The sequence below is a fragment of the Colobus angolensis genome, unplaced genomic scaffold, assembly GCF_000951035.1.
Source record: "Colobus angolensis palliatus isolate OR3802 unplaced genomic scaffold, Cang.pa_1.0 Scaffold132, whole genome shotgun sequence".
In the NCBI taxonomy this organism is placed as follows: Eukaryota; Metazoa; Chordata; class Mammalia; order Primates; family Cercopithecidae; genus Colobus; species Colobus angolensis.
Genome location: NW_012114400.1, coordinates 1,660,318 through 1,676,909, shown reverse-complemented (window position 1 = coordinate 1,676,909; position 16,592 = coordinate 1,660,318). Strand labels below are relative to the sequence as shown.

Below are 16,592 nucleotides of genomic sequence, written 5' to 3'. Positions count from 1 at the left end.
TTAACTGTCGTGTATGTATTGTTGGAAAACACTAGAAAAAAAGATACAGTGAAATAAAGACTATTAGTGACATGAAATTATTAATAGCTTGTTACTACTTAGAGAGCCCTTCTCAAGAATTAAATTAAGCACTAATGGCCCAAAGCGTGTATTATATGTAATGAATAACTTGTCTATGTCTAGAATGGCACTATGTACCATTCCTTTAAGAACTGCAAAGAAATAGTCACTGAATTAATTTCTATAAAGCTTGATTTTCTCACAGAACCTAAATTGAGAAAGGCTGATCTTGTGAGGTATGTGACATACCTCCTCACTGGGTAGAAAAGGATATGTAACACAGTGCTAGGGAAAGATACTATTATTTGGCATTTTAGAAAGAAATATATAGTTGCCATTTAGTTAACATTCTGACTGTAATGTTATCAAGAAATCCAAACATAAAGGATCTCAACTCTCTGACACATCACATATCTCATTTCTTAAATATTTAAAACATATACGCATATAAACACATCAATATTTCATCAGTTTATAGCAAAACGATTCTAACATATTAAATGTAAAATCATTTTTTCATTATAGCCATTTCAATGCAATTTGTGACTTGAAATCATTATGAGAAAATATTCTGAAGTCTCCCATGTTCAGGAAATAGAGTGATTCTTAGTAAGCCTTGCTAGCTAATGGAATGTAGCCATATGGAGATACTCATTTTCTAACAATTATACCATAGTAAAATATATGTAGCAAACAATGTAGTGTTTGATGAAACACAAAGGTGTTTTAGGATTTTGTGCTTTCCTAGGGTGATTGTTCTTAGGTATCATAATACAGATGTATTGATGTGCTAGACAGTCAAGATAGTAAATTAACTTTCATTAGTGAGATGTTTAACTGAGTGTTACTCTTTTGCAGAGAGTGCTGAATGAATCAGTTCTTTGGTTTTGGTTTTTTTACATCTGCCCAACCATTTGCATTAACACAAAATAATATAAAGTTATTTTTCAAAATGTATGTTGTTTTAGATGTTTAGAATTATTTTGTGTTTTCTTGGAAGTCTTTTGTTTGGAATTATTTTGTGTTGCCCTGGAAATCTTTTCTTTTTTCTGTGTTAGCTTCCACTGCTAAACCACCTAAGGAAATTTTAAAAGAGGCAGACACGGATGTACAAGTTTGTCCCAACTATTCTATACCTCAGAAAACAGATTCCTATTTTAATCCCAAAATGAAACTAAATCGGTAAGCTAAATTGAAAATAGGGTTATGGGATGTTTCAAATTATTGTAAATGTACCTTCTCTTAACCTTTATGTTCTAATATGTTAAAATTTAGAACTAGGTGCAGAATAAAAATCATCTATCTTAACATTTTTCACAGAAGGATTGTTTCTTTTTTTCTACCAAGCCAATGTCTTTATTAGAGAATAAAATAGGCCTAACTTTATATAATTACTGAACAAGCTGGTACTTTTGTGAGCAAGTTTTGTTTATAAATAAATAAATACTTATTAATAGAATCCAACTGGATTCATAGTTTAATTTCATGTATTTTTAGTTCTTATTGTATTAGGAATATGTTTTTAGGTCTCCTTCTGAAATAGTTTGTAAGTAACTTGGGACTTGAATTCACTATTCTTAAATGAAATAAAATCTATGATGGTGAAGCATGGTAAAGTTAAGTTATTTCAGATTATGATTTCCTTCTAGGCAGCTAATATTCTGTACATTGGCTGCTTTGGCTGAGGAACGAAAACCCTTGGAATGTCTAGATGCTTTTGGAGCCACTGGTAAGTGAGGATACTTTTTTAGAACCACATTTTATTTATTCGATTTTACAGTATCTTTTCTTAGAAAATGTATATGGGTAGTGATGTAAAAAATTAAAGATCCAAGACAAAATTTTTAATTTTTTTTTGTGAAAAATTTTAAATATATATTAAGGAGTATAGTAAGTGAGTCCTGTGTATCCATCGCTTACTTCAGAAATTAGTGGTTCATGCTCAGTCGTTTTATCATTGTCTTCATACCTCATGTCATAGTCTTTTGATATCCATTAATTTGAAACAAATAACAGATACATCGTTTCATCTGTATTTCAGTTGAATCTCTAAAAGGTAAAGATTTTTAAAAAATAAAACCACTATACTATCATACTTTAAAAAATTAAGAATAATTCTTTAATATAAATTGTTTAGATATGCCCAATTATCTCATAATATCTTTTAAAAATCAAATCAGAATGCAGACAAAAACTGTATTTCAATTGTTTGGTATGTCTAAGTCTCTTTTAAATCTGTGGTTCCTTCTATCATTTTCTGTGTGTGTGATAATTATTTGTTGACTTAACATGTCTTTTGACCTATAGAGTTTCCCGCAGTCTAGATTTTTCCTGATTGTATTGTTATGGTTCATATAACGTGTTCTTCTATCTCCTGTATTTTTGTAAATTGGCCATTTGATTAGATTCAAATACAGTTTTTTGTTTGTTTGTTTTGTTTTGTTCTTTGTTTTGCAGTAATACTTGTTTGCTGCAATCAGGCAGCACCTGATGTCTGGTTGTGTCTCTTTTTTGTGTTGTGATGATCACTGCCTAGCCTTTAGACAGTGGAATAAAGTGAAATTTTAAACATTGAGAATATTTTTCTCAAAAGACTTAATAGTAGAGAAAAGAAAATAGAAACAGTAGAAAATTTCTAAAAAGCCTCTGTACCCAATCCAAGTCTTTCTTCATAAAGATGATAGGAATACACTTTTGGGGAGTTTGTGCCAAAAGAGTGAAAGCATTAGTTAGCTCTCCTTCCTAAACTCTCCTCAGGGAAAAGTAGTGGTTAAAAGCGTAAAACTCTCCTCATGGAAAAGTAGTGGTTAAAAGCATGGACTGCAGAACCAGACTGCCTGATTTCAAATCCCAGCTTTATCACTTGATAATTGTATGACCACAGGAAATTGTGCCTCAGTTTGCTCATCTACTCAAAGAGGAGACTTCTGCTACCACCGTGATGATCAGCATTAGTACTGTCTCAGTATAAATGTGGTAAAAGTGATGAGGTGATTTTTCTGATTATTTCCCAAGTCACTTGGATTTGAAATTTGAATCATGTTTTTACTCCTTGTTTTCCTGTTACTCTTCCCATATCTACTCAGCCACCAGGTCTGTTCTAATTTTTCTTTTCCAATATAGCTAACATTTTCCATTCCATATCCACCAATTTAATGATTTCATAGCAAGCCTATTTCAGTAGCCTCTAAATAGTACCCTTGTTTCCAGTCATTTCTCTCCTCCAATTTGTCTTGCCTGTTACTGCTAAACAGCTATTCCTCTGAAGCACCACATTGTTACTTACCAATCAAAAGAGTCATTCATCTTTATTGCCTAGAGTCCAAAGTTCTCAGACTACATTTAATATCTTCCATATCTGATTCTAACCTGCTTGTCCAAATTTATTTCTCAGTATTTTTCACCATATCCTTTTACTTTACTCTTTTGAGACAAGAGTTTCGCTCTGTCACCCAGGCTGGAGTGCAGTGATGCCATCTATCTTGGTTCGCTGCAACCTCTGCCTCCCGGGTTCAAGCACTTCTCCTGCCTCAGCTTCCCGAGTAGCTGAGATTACAGGCGCCTACCACCACGCCTGGTTGATTTTTGTATTTTTAGTAGAGACAGGACTTCGCCATGTTGGCCAAGCTGGTCTCAAACTCCTGACCTCAGGTGATCCACCTGCCTCAGCCTCCCAAAGTGCTGGGATTACAGGCGTGAGCCACTGCACCCAGCCTCTTTACTCTTCTATAAATCTGAAGTCATTAAAGCTAATATCTAAGGAATATATTTCCAGCCTCTTCTTTTAATGTGCCTTTGTAAACTTAGATCAGGTCTGGAGCAGTCATTGTGCATGTTTTGCCATTCCTAAAATGAGGATGTGAGAACTTACCTCACAAGCGTGTTGTGAAAATATGAAAAATACATATCTATGAAGTCCATAACACATGGTATTTTTCCATTTCTGAGACACGTGTATGGAGAAGATGGTCAGTATTTCCAATACGTAAGGGGTTTACTAATCTGTGTTGGCTAGGCTTGTGTTGCCATCTCTCATTTTGTAATGAATGTCCCTTATGACTTTAGTAGATAGGGAAAAACTGTGAAAAGGGGCACTTTTGGTCTTCCTTTTAGATGATTAGAAATTCTTCCTAATCATTTGCTTACAAATTTGGTTTTTTGGTTTTGTTTTGTTTTTGAGATAGGGTCTCAGCTTTGAGATAGGGTCTTGGCACCATCTCGGCTCACTGCAGTCTGGACCTCCTAGGCTCGGGTGATCTTCCCACCTCATCCTCCAGAAAGCAGCTGGGACCACAAGCGTGCGCCACCATGCCCAGCTAATTTTTGTGTTTTTCTGTAGAGATAGGGTTTTGCTATGTTGCCCACACTGGTCTCAAAATCCTGGACTCAAGTGATCCACCCGCCTCAGCCTCGCAAAGTGCAGAGATTACATGTGTGAGCCATCACACCCGGCCACAATTTTTTCTTTTTTTTTTTTTTTTTAATTCACAACAGTGTTACGCAGTGTTTGAAAAGTGTTAGTCTAGAAAAGTTTTTCATATTTTGGTCCATGATGGTAAACTTCAGCAGAAGGAATTCCAACTTCTCATCCTCCCTTCAAGCAGAGTAATCCCATTTGTATAAAGTATTCCATGGTCAGAAAAAAAGCAAAAAAGAAAACATTTTCCACTATTTAACAAACTAAAAAAAATACATATTGTATTATACAAGGATCATAAAAAAGGTTTATAAGAAGTATTAGTGAAAATCTGTTAGACATATTTTTAGTTATAACCTTTCTTGAGAAGCTTTGTGGTAAGAAAGAATAAGATTCATGAAAACATTAAATTTTGAAATAATTTGTTACTTATAAAACTGTGTGTTGTCATTATACTGTTTTTATTCTTTAAAATTATTATTATTATAAAACTCATTTTCTTCCCCATTTTTCCTAAGGGATAATGGGATTGCAGTGGGCAAAACATCTTGGAAATGCAGTCAAAGTTACAATCAATGACTTGAATGAAAACTCTGTGACACTGATTCAGGAAAACTGCCATTTAAACAAATTGAAAGTGGTGGTGGACAGTAAGGAAAAGGAAAAGAGTGATGATATTCTTGAAGAAGGAGAGAAAAATATTGGTAATATTAAGGTGACCAAAATGGATGCCAATGTACTGATGCATTTGAGATCTTTTGATTTCATGTAAGTAGAAAAAGACTTGCCATGTCACTTTCTAAACTTATCTGGAATTTTGGGGACGAGTGGTAACTAAAAATTAAGACAGTTTGTTGTTTGTTTTTTTAAATTAATGCCATTTTTTGGCCTAAGGTATGCAGTATGAAAATTTTCTAGTATTTGAAATAAAATGCCTGGGCATGTCACTTTTCCTCTAACCGAAATTTATATTTACATGTCTCATACATCATACTATCATTTTATTACTTAATTTCAAAACAGAATTATGTACTTAAAATGGATTTGCAACGTCCTTTTAAATTCATGGAATTTTATAATTAGAAATAATTACAATGGTATAATTTTTGTTATTAATATGACTTTAAAATATATCTATATGCTTTCTGATTTTAGACATCTAGACCCTTTTGGAACATCAGTGAATTATCTAGATTCTGCATTCAGAAATATAAGAAACCTTGGCATAGTGTCAGTGACTTCTACAGATATCAGTTCTTTATATGCCAAGGCACAGCATGTTGCCCGGCGTCACTACGGATGTAACATTGTCCGAACTGAATATTACAAGGAACTAGCAGCCAGAATTGTTGTAGCTGCAGTGGCAAGGTACCAAATCGCCAACGGTGTACTTAGTGTGTTTTAGTATTTGATAAAAAGAGATAATATTACAAGAAGTACTTATTACTCAAAACATGCACAAAATATAAATCCTGTATTCCTTATCTGTAATACTGGTTTCTAATTTTACGTGGTATCTGTTGTAATGTTATTTAAAAGCTTATGCCTGAAATACTCAGTTTACTCTCCAATTAAAATGTTATTGAAATAAAGTAATAAGAAAGAAAAGATTAAAGTGAAAGTTAATTTCCAGTTTATTTGAACAATATAGGATAAAGGATAGCAATATGAAAGGAAAAGCAAAAATTGTTTTGTTTTATTTTTTCACCGTGTTGCCCAGGATGAAACAAGCCTCCTGGCCAACATGGTGAAACCTCGTCTCTACTAAAAATACAAAAATTAGCTGGGCATGGTGGTACACACCTGTAATCGCAGCTCCGATTACAGGTTGAGGCACTAGAAGCACTTGAACCCAGGAGCCAGATGCTGCAGTGAGCCAAGGTTGCTCCACTGCACTCCAGCCTGGGCAACAGAGTGAGACTCTGCCTGAGAAAGAAACAGTCATTTCTTTTATATCCTTTCTATTTTATCTTCTTTATTTATATAGTTTGAATAAAATGATGGCTTACAAACTTGATTCTCCAAAATCATCTTACAAAATGGGAAGTTCTCTCCATTTCTCACCAGGATTTCCAAACAGAATTTGAAAACAGTTATTTTTAAAAGGGTGACTTTTTTGGAGCACTTACAATATGCAGATTATGCTGGAATAATATAATATAAATGGACATTGTGAATATAGATAATGGATGATCAGCTAGCTCACTTGCCAGCCCTAATACTAGTTTCAGAGCATTTAAGTGGAAATTTGTACCTCAGCATAAATACAGATTATTAGACTTCATAGACCTTCAGGGTTGTTTCTAATTACCTGAAAACTGATGTTTACTTTATGCATGCTAAGGACTTACTGCACATGCTTAAAAATGTTTATAATGTAGTATCAGCAAATTCAGAGTAATATATATATATAAATTAAATTTAGTATGTGACTGCAGAGTACATAAATGGTATATAGTCGAGCTTAATCCAAAAAGGCTAGAAAATTAATGGTGGAAAAGACTTTGACTATTCTTTTTTCACTCAATTTTCAGTAGCTAGGATACTCTCCTGCATATAGTCATTACTCAATAAATATATACTGTTTTGAAGAAGATTTTATAGGAAATAAAATAGATAAAAAGGAAGAAATGTGGTGGTGATGATAAGAAACAAAGTAAAAATGAGTGAAAATCAAAAAATATTGCCCTATTGAAGGATATCATAAGGGAAAATATCTAGAAACTGAAGACCCTCCCAAGCATCTTTTATTTCCTGTGCTTCAATTTCTGTAAAAGTTATAGTAATGATCTTTTAAAAGCACTGCTATTGAGAATTGAATTTTTCTTGATGTCCCATAACTTACCCATAGTCTATTGTCCAGGTTAATATTTGTCAGTATAATGCCAAACAAGGGAAAATGATAAGCCCACAAAATAACCTTAAAAAATTTATTATAGAGCTGCAGCCCGATGCAACAAAGGCATAGAAGTACTGTTTGCAGTGGCTCTGGAACATTTTGTGTTGGTAGTTGTGAGAGTTTTGAGGGGACCTACTTCAGCAGATGAAACAGCCAAGAAGATTCAGTACCTGATCCATTGTCAGTGGTGTGAAGAGAGAATTTTTCAGAAGGATGGTAATATGGTAGAAGGTAAATTCAAGTTATATATTATGTTTAATTTATCTATAATCCTCCACTGAATAAGCCTTTATCACATCCCTAATTATACATATTATTGTCCTTTGATTTTAAAGATTACAGTGCTAACTTTGTTATTTCCTATACTGGATTTCCTTTCGTCAACAGACAAGACATTCCTGTGAGTTTATTAAAGTTATTTACTCATGCTGTACAGTGTATGCTTTCTAGTTCTGCCTTCTATCGAAACATCTAGAAATAACTTAGTTTCCATTCTGAACTAATTTTAGGAACGTAAGTCAGATTACCTTTTTTCCAGACTATTAGAAATCATTAATTTTATAAAAATAATTTTTCATGTTTCTGGCTATGTATAAAAGCCATCAGTTATAAAATGCATTCAATAAACATTTATTGAGCCTCTACTATATGCCAGGCCTGGGGATGGGAAACAAGGAAAAAGCTGTAGTTTATGCCTTCGTAAAGCTGTTTCTGTTTGTTTCAGTTCTGGGACATGGAAACAGTTGCTTATTGTTTTGTGTTAGGTTCTTGGTATTTTTTAATACGAATTTTTGAGTTTAGCACTTACTATGTTAAGTTGCAGATTTTTTTCTCATTTTGTCAATTTTTTTTTTTTAATCTGTCTTGCAGAAGTTTTTCATTGCTAATTGAATGTTTATATAGTCTGGATTTTGCCTGTAGTTAGAAAGAGCTTTCCTATTCCTAGACTATTCAAAGTAGATTAGGTTGTATTGAATAGTACACCTTTCCTCCACTGATTTGAGAATACCTTCTTTATGTTATACTAAAATTCCCATGGATTTGAGTTTGTTTCTAGATTTTCTATTCTGTTCCAGTGGTTGGATGTTTATTCATACACGTCTATCATACTGTTTTGACTACGGAAGCTTTTCAGTATCGTTTAATATCTGTAATGGCAATCCCTACTCAGAGCTCTTTGTTTTCAGTGTTCCTGTATTGATCTTTTGTTAACCCCTTAATATAAAAGTAAATAATAACCCAGTTGGCATATTATTTTGATCACATTAAATTGGGGAGAATAGATACTGTGATTTTTGAAGCTTCCTACAAATATAATATGCTTTTCATTTGTTCAAGTACTTTAGTATAATGTTAACTGGTAGTGGTAATAGAGGGCATTCTGTCATGTTCCTTACTTTTGGTTTCCTCTAGTGCTTTCTATTTTTTTTATTTTTTTTCTGATGGAGTCTTGCTCTGTTACTCAGGCTGGAGTTCAGTTGTGCAATCTCGGCCCACTGCAACCTCTGCTTCCCAGGCTCAAGTAGTTCTCCTGCCTCAGCCTCCCAAGTACCTGGGACTACAGGCGTACACCACCACACCCAGCTACTTTTTGCATTTTTAGTAGAGACAGGGTTTCACCATGTTTGCTGGCTGGTCTGAAACTCCTGACCTCTAGTAATCTGCCCACCTCATCCTCCCAAAGTGCTGGGATTACAGGCATGAGCCTCTGCACCCAGCCTCTAGTGCTTTCTGATTCAAGCATAATACTGGCTTTTCATCTGCAATACGTATGATTTATCACATTAAGGAAGAATACTTCATTTCCATTTTTATTGTATTTTGTCAAGATGTTGAATTTTGTCATAATGCATGTTCAGCATCTGTGGAGATGATTATATGGTTTTTCTCTTTAGGCTTACTAATTTGATTAATTGTAATAGAAGGTTCCAATATAGAACCAAACTGGATTTTGTAGAATAAACTATTGTCAGGTAGTATTTTTTTAATATGTTGCTATATTTTATTTGCTAATTTTTAAAGGATTTTTTGTTTCAGTATTTATAAATGAGATAGTATATAGTTTTGTAGCATAATTTTAGGTGGGCTTTGATCTATCACTTTATACTCCCTTCAAAAATAATTTGGAATGCTTCCCTTTTTTCAATTCTTGGAATTGAAAACTGATTTTTTTTAAAAAACTAGTTCTTAAGAACTAGTTTAACTAGTATTGGAATTATGTGTTCCTTAAAGGTTTAGTAATATTCACCTAGCATTTCTGTTTTATTTACATAGGGTTGAGCTAAGTGTTGTCTAATAATTCCTTTTAATCTCCTTAGTTCCTATGGTCATAGTCCCCTTATGTACTTTAATTTATTTATTCTTTCTTCCATTTTTCTTGACTAGATAAGAGGCTAGTTTATATATTTTATTGTAATTGTTTTCTTTTTTTTTTTTTTTTGTGACAGTCTTGTTCTGTCGCCCAGGCTGGAGTGCAGTGGCGCGATCTCGGCTTACTGCAACTTCCGTCTCCCGGGTTCAAGCAGTTTTCCTGCCTCAGCCTCCCAAGTAGCTGTGACTACAGGCGCACGGCACCATGCCTGGCTAATTTTTTCTATTTTAGTAGAGACAGGGTTTCACCATGTTGCCCAGGCTGGTCGCGAACTCCTGAGCTCAGGCAATCCGCCCACCTTGGCCTCCCAAAGCGCTAGGATTACAAGCGTGAGCCATCGCGCACAGCCTGTTTATTTTTCTTAATGTCTACTTTTAGTAGTAAATATGTATATACTTCTGTAATTCGGATTTATCAGTTCTAAGTAATATCCTTTGGCTCCTTGATATCACAAATGATAATTAGCTTCCTGTTTTCCATTTTTCCCTTCCTAATTTTTGTTTGTTACACCAACTCTATGTTATTAGAATGTGTAACACTTAACATTCCGTTTTGCCAGATTAATCTCTACATATAGAAATATTCTGTGTATGTCATCATTCTTTTTGCCGTAATTTCTATAGTCATCTCTTATTTGGTTAAATTTAACTTTCTCAGTTTACTCAATAGAGCTCATGAGAAAAATACTACTTTGTTTCCTTCATGTTCAAAGCTTTTCTTTCCCCAAAGCATGTCCAATAGCCTGTATACTTAAAGAGTCTAAAGAATTTGAGTGCCTTATAGAAGTTCTTATAATTTTTCCTTCTTATATATGTGACATTAATCAAACATTTTAAAGAATATTTGACTTGATAAGTGATAACTATAAAGCAATGATTTGTTTTTGCATTTTATTTGGAATCATACAGAACTTAGAATAAACAAGTATGTCCTACAAAGAAATCATCTCATTCAGAATTTTTATCAATTTGTAATACATAGTTTAAAAAGTCAAATAGCTGGGTGCAGTGGCTCACGCCTGTAATCCCAGCACTTTGGGAGGCTAGGGTGGACGGACCACCTGAGGTCAGGAGTTCGAAACTGACCAACATGGTGAAACCCTGTCTCTACTAAAAGTACAAAAATTAGCTGGGCATGGTGGCAGGCACCTGTAATCCTGGCTACTCAGGAGGCTGAGGCAGGAGAATCACCACTTGAACCCAGGAGGCAGAGGTTGCAGTGAGCTGAGATCATGCCACTGCACTCCAGCCTGGGTGACAGAGCAAGACTCCATCTCAAAAAAAGAAAGAAAAGTCAAATAGTTCCATAAGTCTTATTAATAAAAATAATAATCTCTGCCTGACCCCCTAAACAGTTAAAATCTCACAGCTGTTTCTTCTAATGTTTACATTCATATTTCTAAATAACATGTTTATAATGCATCTAACTTCTTTCCATGGAAAAAGAGTATTTGGCTTTTTAAACCAATCCAGTCACATGCATGCTTTTCCCCTCTCCACTTTGGACTACATCAATATTTAGTGTTTGCGTTTTTATAAATAGATAAATACTGTTTGCAAATTTTATTTGCTATCTATTGCTGTGTAACAAATCACTCCAAAATTATTGGCTTTAAACAACATTTACTATCCCATAGTTGCTATAAGTCAAGAATCTAGGCATGGCTTAGCTGGGTCCACTAGCTTGGGGTCTCTCACAAGGCCACAGATCAAGGTGTTGGTCAGTGGTGTGTGCCCTTAGTCCCAGCTACTTGGGAGGCTGAGGCAGGAGGATCACTTGAACCCAGTAGTTCAGGCTGCAGTGAGCTGTGGTTATACCACTGCACTCCAGCATGGGTGACAGACCAAGATGCCATCTCTTAAAAAAAAAAAAAGCAAGTCAGAAGAACCAGAGAGTGAGTGAGTGCCAGCAAGATAGAAGAGGTCTTTTGTAACCTAATCTCAAAGTAATACTCCATTACTTTTGCCATATTCTAGTTGTTAGAAATTTGTCTCTAAAACCAGTGGGTACTCAGGGGAAGGATATTACATAAGGATATGAATACCAAGAGGCAGGGATTATTGCTGATCATTTGGGAAGGCTGCTACAGCACAGATAAACCATATGAATCTGAGCATGGTGGCTCATACCTGTAATCCCAGCACTTCAGGAGCCAAGGTAGGATTGCCTGAGGTCAGGAGTTCAAGACCAGCCTGAGCAACATAGCAAGACCCTGTCTCTAGAAAAATAAAAATAAAAGCTGATTCATATAATATGCTATAATAATGTTTCCTTTCTTATACAATTCTTTGGTAACTCTGGAATTAATACTTACTATGCCTGTTACCTTTTTAAAAAAAATACTTTTTATAATCCATCCCTAAACTCTTTGCTACATTTTCAATGCTTCTTTCTGCATAGTTAAGCACATTAGGTAATCTTTGGCTATAAATTTCACTCCCCTGGAGACAGCCCTCGTGTTGTAGTTTGGATTGTTTGTTTTCTGTATCTGCTGAAATCTGTTGTCCAAGGGCTTCTATTTAACCATCATCCTGGAAATTTTCTTTGACTTTCTTTTTGTGATAAATCTCGTATCGCAGATCCTTTGTATTTTCCCACTTTCCTTGTTTTACTTCTTCATTTTGAGTGGACACTTTTTCCTATAGACTGCGGAGAAGTGTTGCATGGCTAGGTACAGAATTCTAGGATGGAAATCATTTTTTCCTCAAAATGTTCAAGGTATTATTCCATTGTCTTCTAGCTTCCAATGAGAAGTCTGCTGCTGTTTTTGTCTAGTCTGTTATATTATTTTTTCTCCGAATGCTCTTAAAATATCTCTTCTAAGAAAACCCAATATTCCAAAATAATTTTGAGATAATATGTGTATGAATTCATCTTTTTAAATTCATTTTACTGGATAATATCTGAGTTTATTTATTTATTTATTTATTTATTTATTTATTTGAGGTGGAATCTCACTCAGTCACCCAGGCTGGAGTGCAGTGGCACAATCTCAACTCACTGCAACCTTCACCTCCTAGGTTCAAGCAGTTCTCATGACTCAGCCTCCTGAGTAGCTGGGATTACAGGCACATGCCACCACGCTCAGCTAACTTTTGTATTTTTTAGTAGAGACAGGCTCTCATCATGTTGGCCAGGCTGGTCTCGAACTCCTGATCTCAAGTGATCCACCCTCCTTGACCTCCCAAAGTGCTGGGATTACAGGCATGAACCATTGCACCTAGCCTCTGAGTTCTTTTAAGTCAGAAACTTGAGCTCTTCAGCTCTGATAAATTTTGGGGTCAAGGGAGGTAATTTTTTCTTTTTCTGTTTCTTTTTTTTTAAGACAGAGTCTCGCTCTGTTGTCCAGGCTGGAGTGCAATGGTGCGATCTTGGCTCACTGTAACCTCTGCCTCCCAGGTTCAAGCGATTCTCCTGCCTCAGCTTACTGAGTAGCTGGGACTACAGGCCTGTGCCACCACTCCCAGCTAATTTTTGTATGTTTAGTAGTGACAGGGTTTCAGTATGTTTGTCAGGCTGGTCTCAATCTCCTGACCTCAAGTGATCTGCCTACCTCATCTCCCCAGAGTGCTAGGATTACAGGCATGAGCCACCACACCTGGCCCTTGAGGGGTGTTATTTCTTTGACAAGTTTTGCCTTTCAAATTGTATCTGTTGTCTTCTTTCAGGAACTCTGTTTAGTTTATATTTTGGATCTTCTAAATTAATCCTCTAATTTTTAAAAATATCTATACTGTTCATCTCTTTGACAAAGTTCTAGTTTCTACTTTATACTTTTTCCTTAATTTTTATTTTTCAACTCTTATTTAAATTTCTGTCATATTTTGTTCATTTCTAAGAGTTATTTTATATTTTTTTCACTGTTCTTTTTTTTTATTTAGGCTAGTCAAGTGATTATTGTTCCTTTTTTAATAGTGTCATATTATTGTTTCAGGGATACAAAATCTCTTACCTTTCTAAGAATTGATTATACTTGGGTATATTTTATATTTAGGGGAGAATAGGGGTTGTTTGTTTTATGTTGTTGCTGTTTTGTTGTTCAGTTCGCCTGTTTTTTAACTTTCTTTTTCTGTTTTGTAGTTTTGTTCTCTGTTATGATAGATCTCAAATGTCTTATGGTCTTCGGTTGTCCACAGTGAAAAATTGTTTTGAAGCACTTGGGGCAGAGCTTATAAACCAACAGATTTGGCCAGGCATAGTGGCTCATGCCTGTAATCCCAGCACTTTGGGAGGCCGAGGCAGGCAGATCGTGAGGTCAGGAGATCGAGACCATCCTGGCTACACGGTGAAACCCCGTCTGTACTAAAAATACAAAAAATTAGCCGGGCATGGTGGCAGGCGCCTGTAGTCCCAGCTACTCAGGAGGCTGAGGCGGGAGACTGGAGTGAACCCGGGAGGGCGGAGCTTGCAGTGAGCCGAGATCGCACCACTCCACTCCAACCTAGGTGACAGAGCGAGACTCCGTCTCAAAATAAAAATAAAAATAAACCAATGGATTTTACTGTGATAAGATACCAGTCTGCTTTTTTTAGTAAGACACCCCCAAATGCCAACAAGTATATATAAATCTTTTCTCTTGGATTGGTAAATTTTTCCAGAGAGGAATCAACCAATCTTTTAGCAGCCCTGGGAGAGCCACACTGGGGACAGAGACTGGAAAGCAGATTTTTACTGAATCCCTCTGTTTTCAGACATCTCACTCTCAACTGTAACTAAAACTAATGGTTTCATATCCTCAGTAGCTTAGCCTCACCAAAGATTAACTTCATCTTTTGGAATGTGGAAGACACAGAAGCTTGATTGTATTAAAGAAGATCTGGAGTTTTAACTGAACCCTTTAAAAAGTTGTAACCAGACCTCTTTTTTGCAATACCTCTCTACAGTCATCTTCAGAGACAGTCATTACCCTCCGTTTTCAAACCGTTGCAGGGTCCCACAACACTAAGGAACTTTGTGTTTTGTTGGTTGCCCATCTATCCATTTCAGGCTTACGCTTTAGATTTTTCTGGTCTGATAATTAGTTTCCCCATTGTGTATGTGATACCTGCTTCTGAAATTTTATTGGCATCTCTCATCTTTTGTTACCTCCTCTCCCATTTTATTTATTCTTGTAGTTTAATTTTTGTTCCTTGCTGTCATTTAAGCGTTAAGAAACAGCAGAGATAGAGTGCATGTTTAATCTATTGCATTTAAATAAAAGTCTCCGAATACTTTTTAATTCCTCATCTGGTATTGCCATCCTCGCTTATATACCGGTAACATGGAAATACTAGTTTTCTTTCTTCTTTACCGCTTCATTATTTGCTGCTGGTAACTTGAATTGATAGCCTTGGCCCTCAGAGAGGAAATTTGCTGATGCTAATTTAGATCTGAGAAATCCTAGCAAAGAGGCTTGGGAAAAGACAGGTTTGTATGATAAGATTATTTTGCAAAGTGCATGAAGATACAAGCTGATTAATAATTCATTTATGCTGTCTGCCTGTGGTAAGTGGGTGTAGCTGACAACTATAGTATAAATTGCCATCTTGAATTGGATGATGCCTGCTTATAAGTATTTGTAGTTTAGTGATGTAATGGTTCAAGAGAAGACTTCTTAAGTGTACTCATATTTGTAGACCATAGTTCTCAAAAAAACTTAGATCAGTGCTAACCACACCCTTTCATCAAGGCTTAGAGTTAAATAATACTGAAAAGTAGACCTAGGAGCAGTGAAGGACACTTTTAAGTAAATGTAAAATAAGATCTCATAACTATGCATTATACCAATAATTGTATTGAATAGCAGAGTGATATTATCAGCTAGCAAGAGGCTATTGACCTGTGTTCCTGCCACTGTTTTTTGGTTCTTTTTTTTTTTTTTTTTTTTTGTTTTTTTTTTTTTTTTATGCTTGGCTATTTTTTTTTTTTTTTGGTTCTTTTTTTTTGAGGGGGGGTTTTATCCTGTTGCTCAGGCTGGTCTTGGAACTCCTGAGCTTAAGTGATCCGCCCGTCTCGGCCTCCCAAAGTGCTGGGATTACAGGCTTGAGCCACCGCGCCCTGCCAGCCTGTTACCTTTTTAAAAAAAATACTTTTTATAATCCATCCCTAAACTCTTTGCTACATTTTCAATGCTTCTTTCTGCATAGTTAAGCACATTAGGTAATCTTTGGCTATAAATTTCACTCCCCTGGAGACAGCCCTCGTGTTGTAGTTTGGATTGTTTGTTTTCTGTATCTGCTGAAATCTGTTGTCCAAGGGCTTCTATTTAACCATCATCCTGGAAATTTTCTTTGACTTTCTTTTTGTGATAAATCTCGTATCGCAGATCCTTTGTATTTTCCCACTTTCCTTGTTTTACTTCTTCATTTTGAGTGGACACTTTTTCCTATAGACTGCGGAGAAGTGTTGCATGGCTAGGTACAGAATTCTAGGATGGAAATCATTTTTTCCTCAAAATGTTCAAGGTATTATTCCATTGTCTTCTAGCTTCCAATGAGAAGTCTGCTGCTGTTTTTGTCTAGTCTGTTATATTATTTTTTCTCCGAATGCTCTTAAAATATCTCTTCTAAGAAAACCCAATATTCCAAAATAATTTTGAGATAATATGTGTATGAATTCATCTTTTTAAATTCATTTTACTGGATAATATCTGAGTTTATTTATTTATTTATTTATTTATTTATTTATTTGAGGTGGAATCTCACTCAGTCACCCAGGCTGGAGTGCAGTGGCACAATCTCAACTCACTGCAACCTTCACCTCCTAGGTTCAAGCAGTTCTCATGACTCAGCCTCCTGAGTAGCTGGGATTACAGGCACATGCCACCACGCTCAGCTAACTTTTGTATTTTTTAGTAGAGACAGGCT

General features: G+C 35.5%; 1 protein-coding gene across 3 annotated transcripts in view; it reads left to right on the top strand.

Annotated features, from left to right (window-relative positions):
- The window catches only part of TRMT1L (tRNA methyltransferase 1 homolog (S. cerevisiae)-like), a 41,241-nt gene that overhangs the window by 12,700 nt on the left and 11,949 nt on the right, over positions 1-16,592 (top strand). For all 3 annotated transcript variants that reach the window (XM_011934178.1, XM_011934180.1, XM_011934179.1), the window contains 5 exons: positions 1,119-1,242; positions 1,710-1,789; positions 4,996-5,245; positions 5,633-5,845; positions 7,417-7,607. In XM_011934178.1, coding sequence (XP_011789568.1) covers positions 1,119-1,242; positions 1,710-1,789; positions 4,996-5,245; positions 5,633-5,845; positions 7,417-7,607 — 858 coding nt within the window. The remainder of the gene's footprint in view (positions 1-1,118; positions 1,243-1,709; positions 1,790-4,995; positions 5,246-5,632; positions 5,846-7,416; positions 7,608-16,592) is intronic.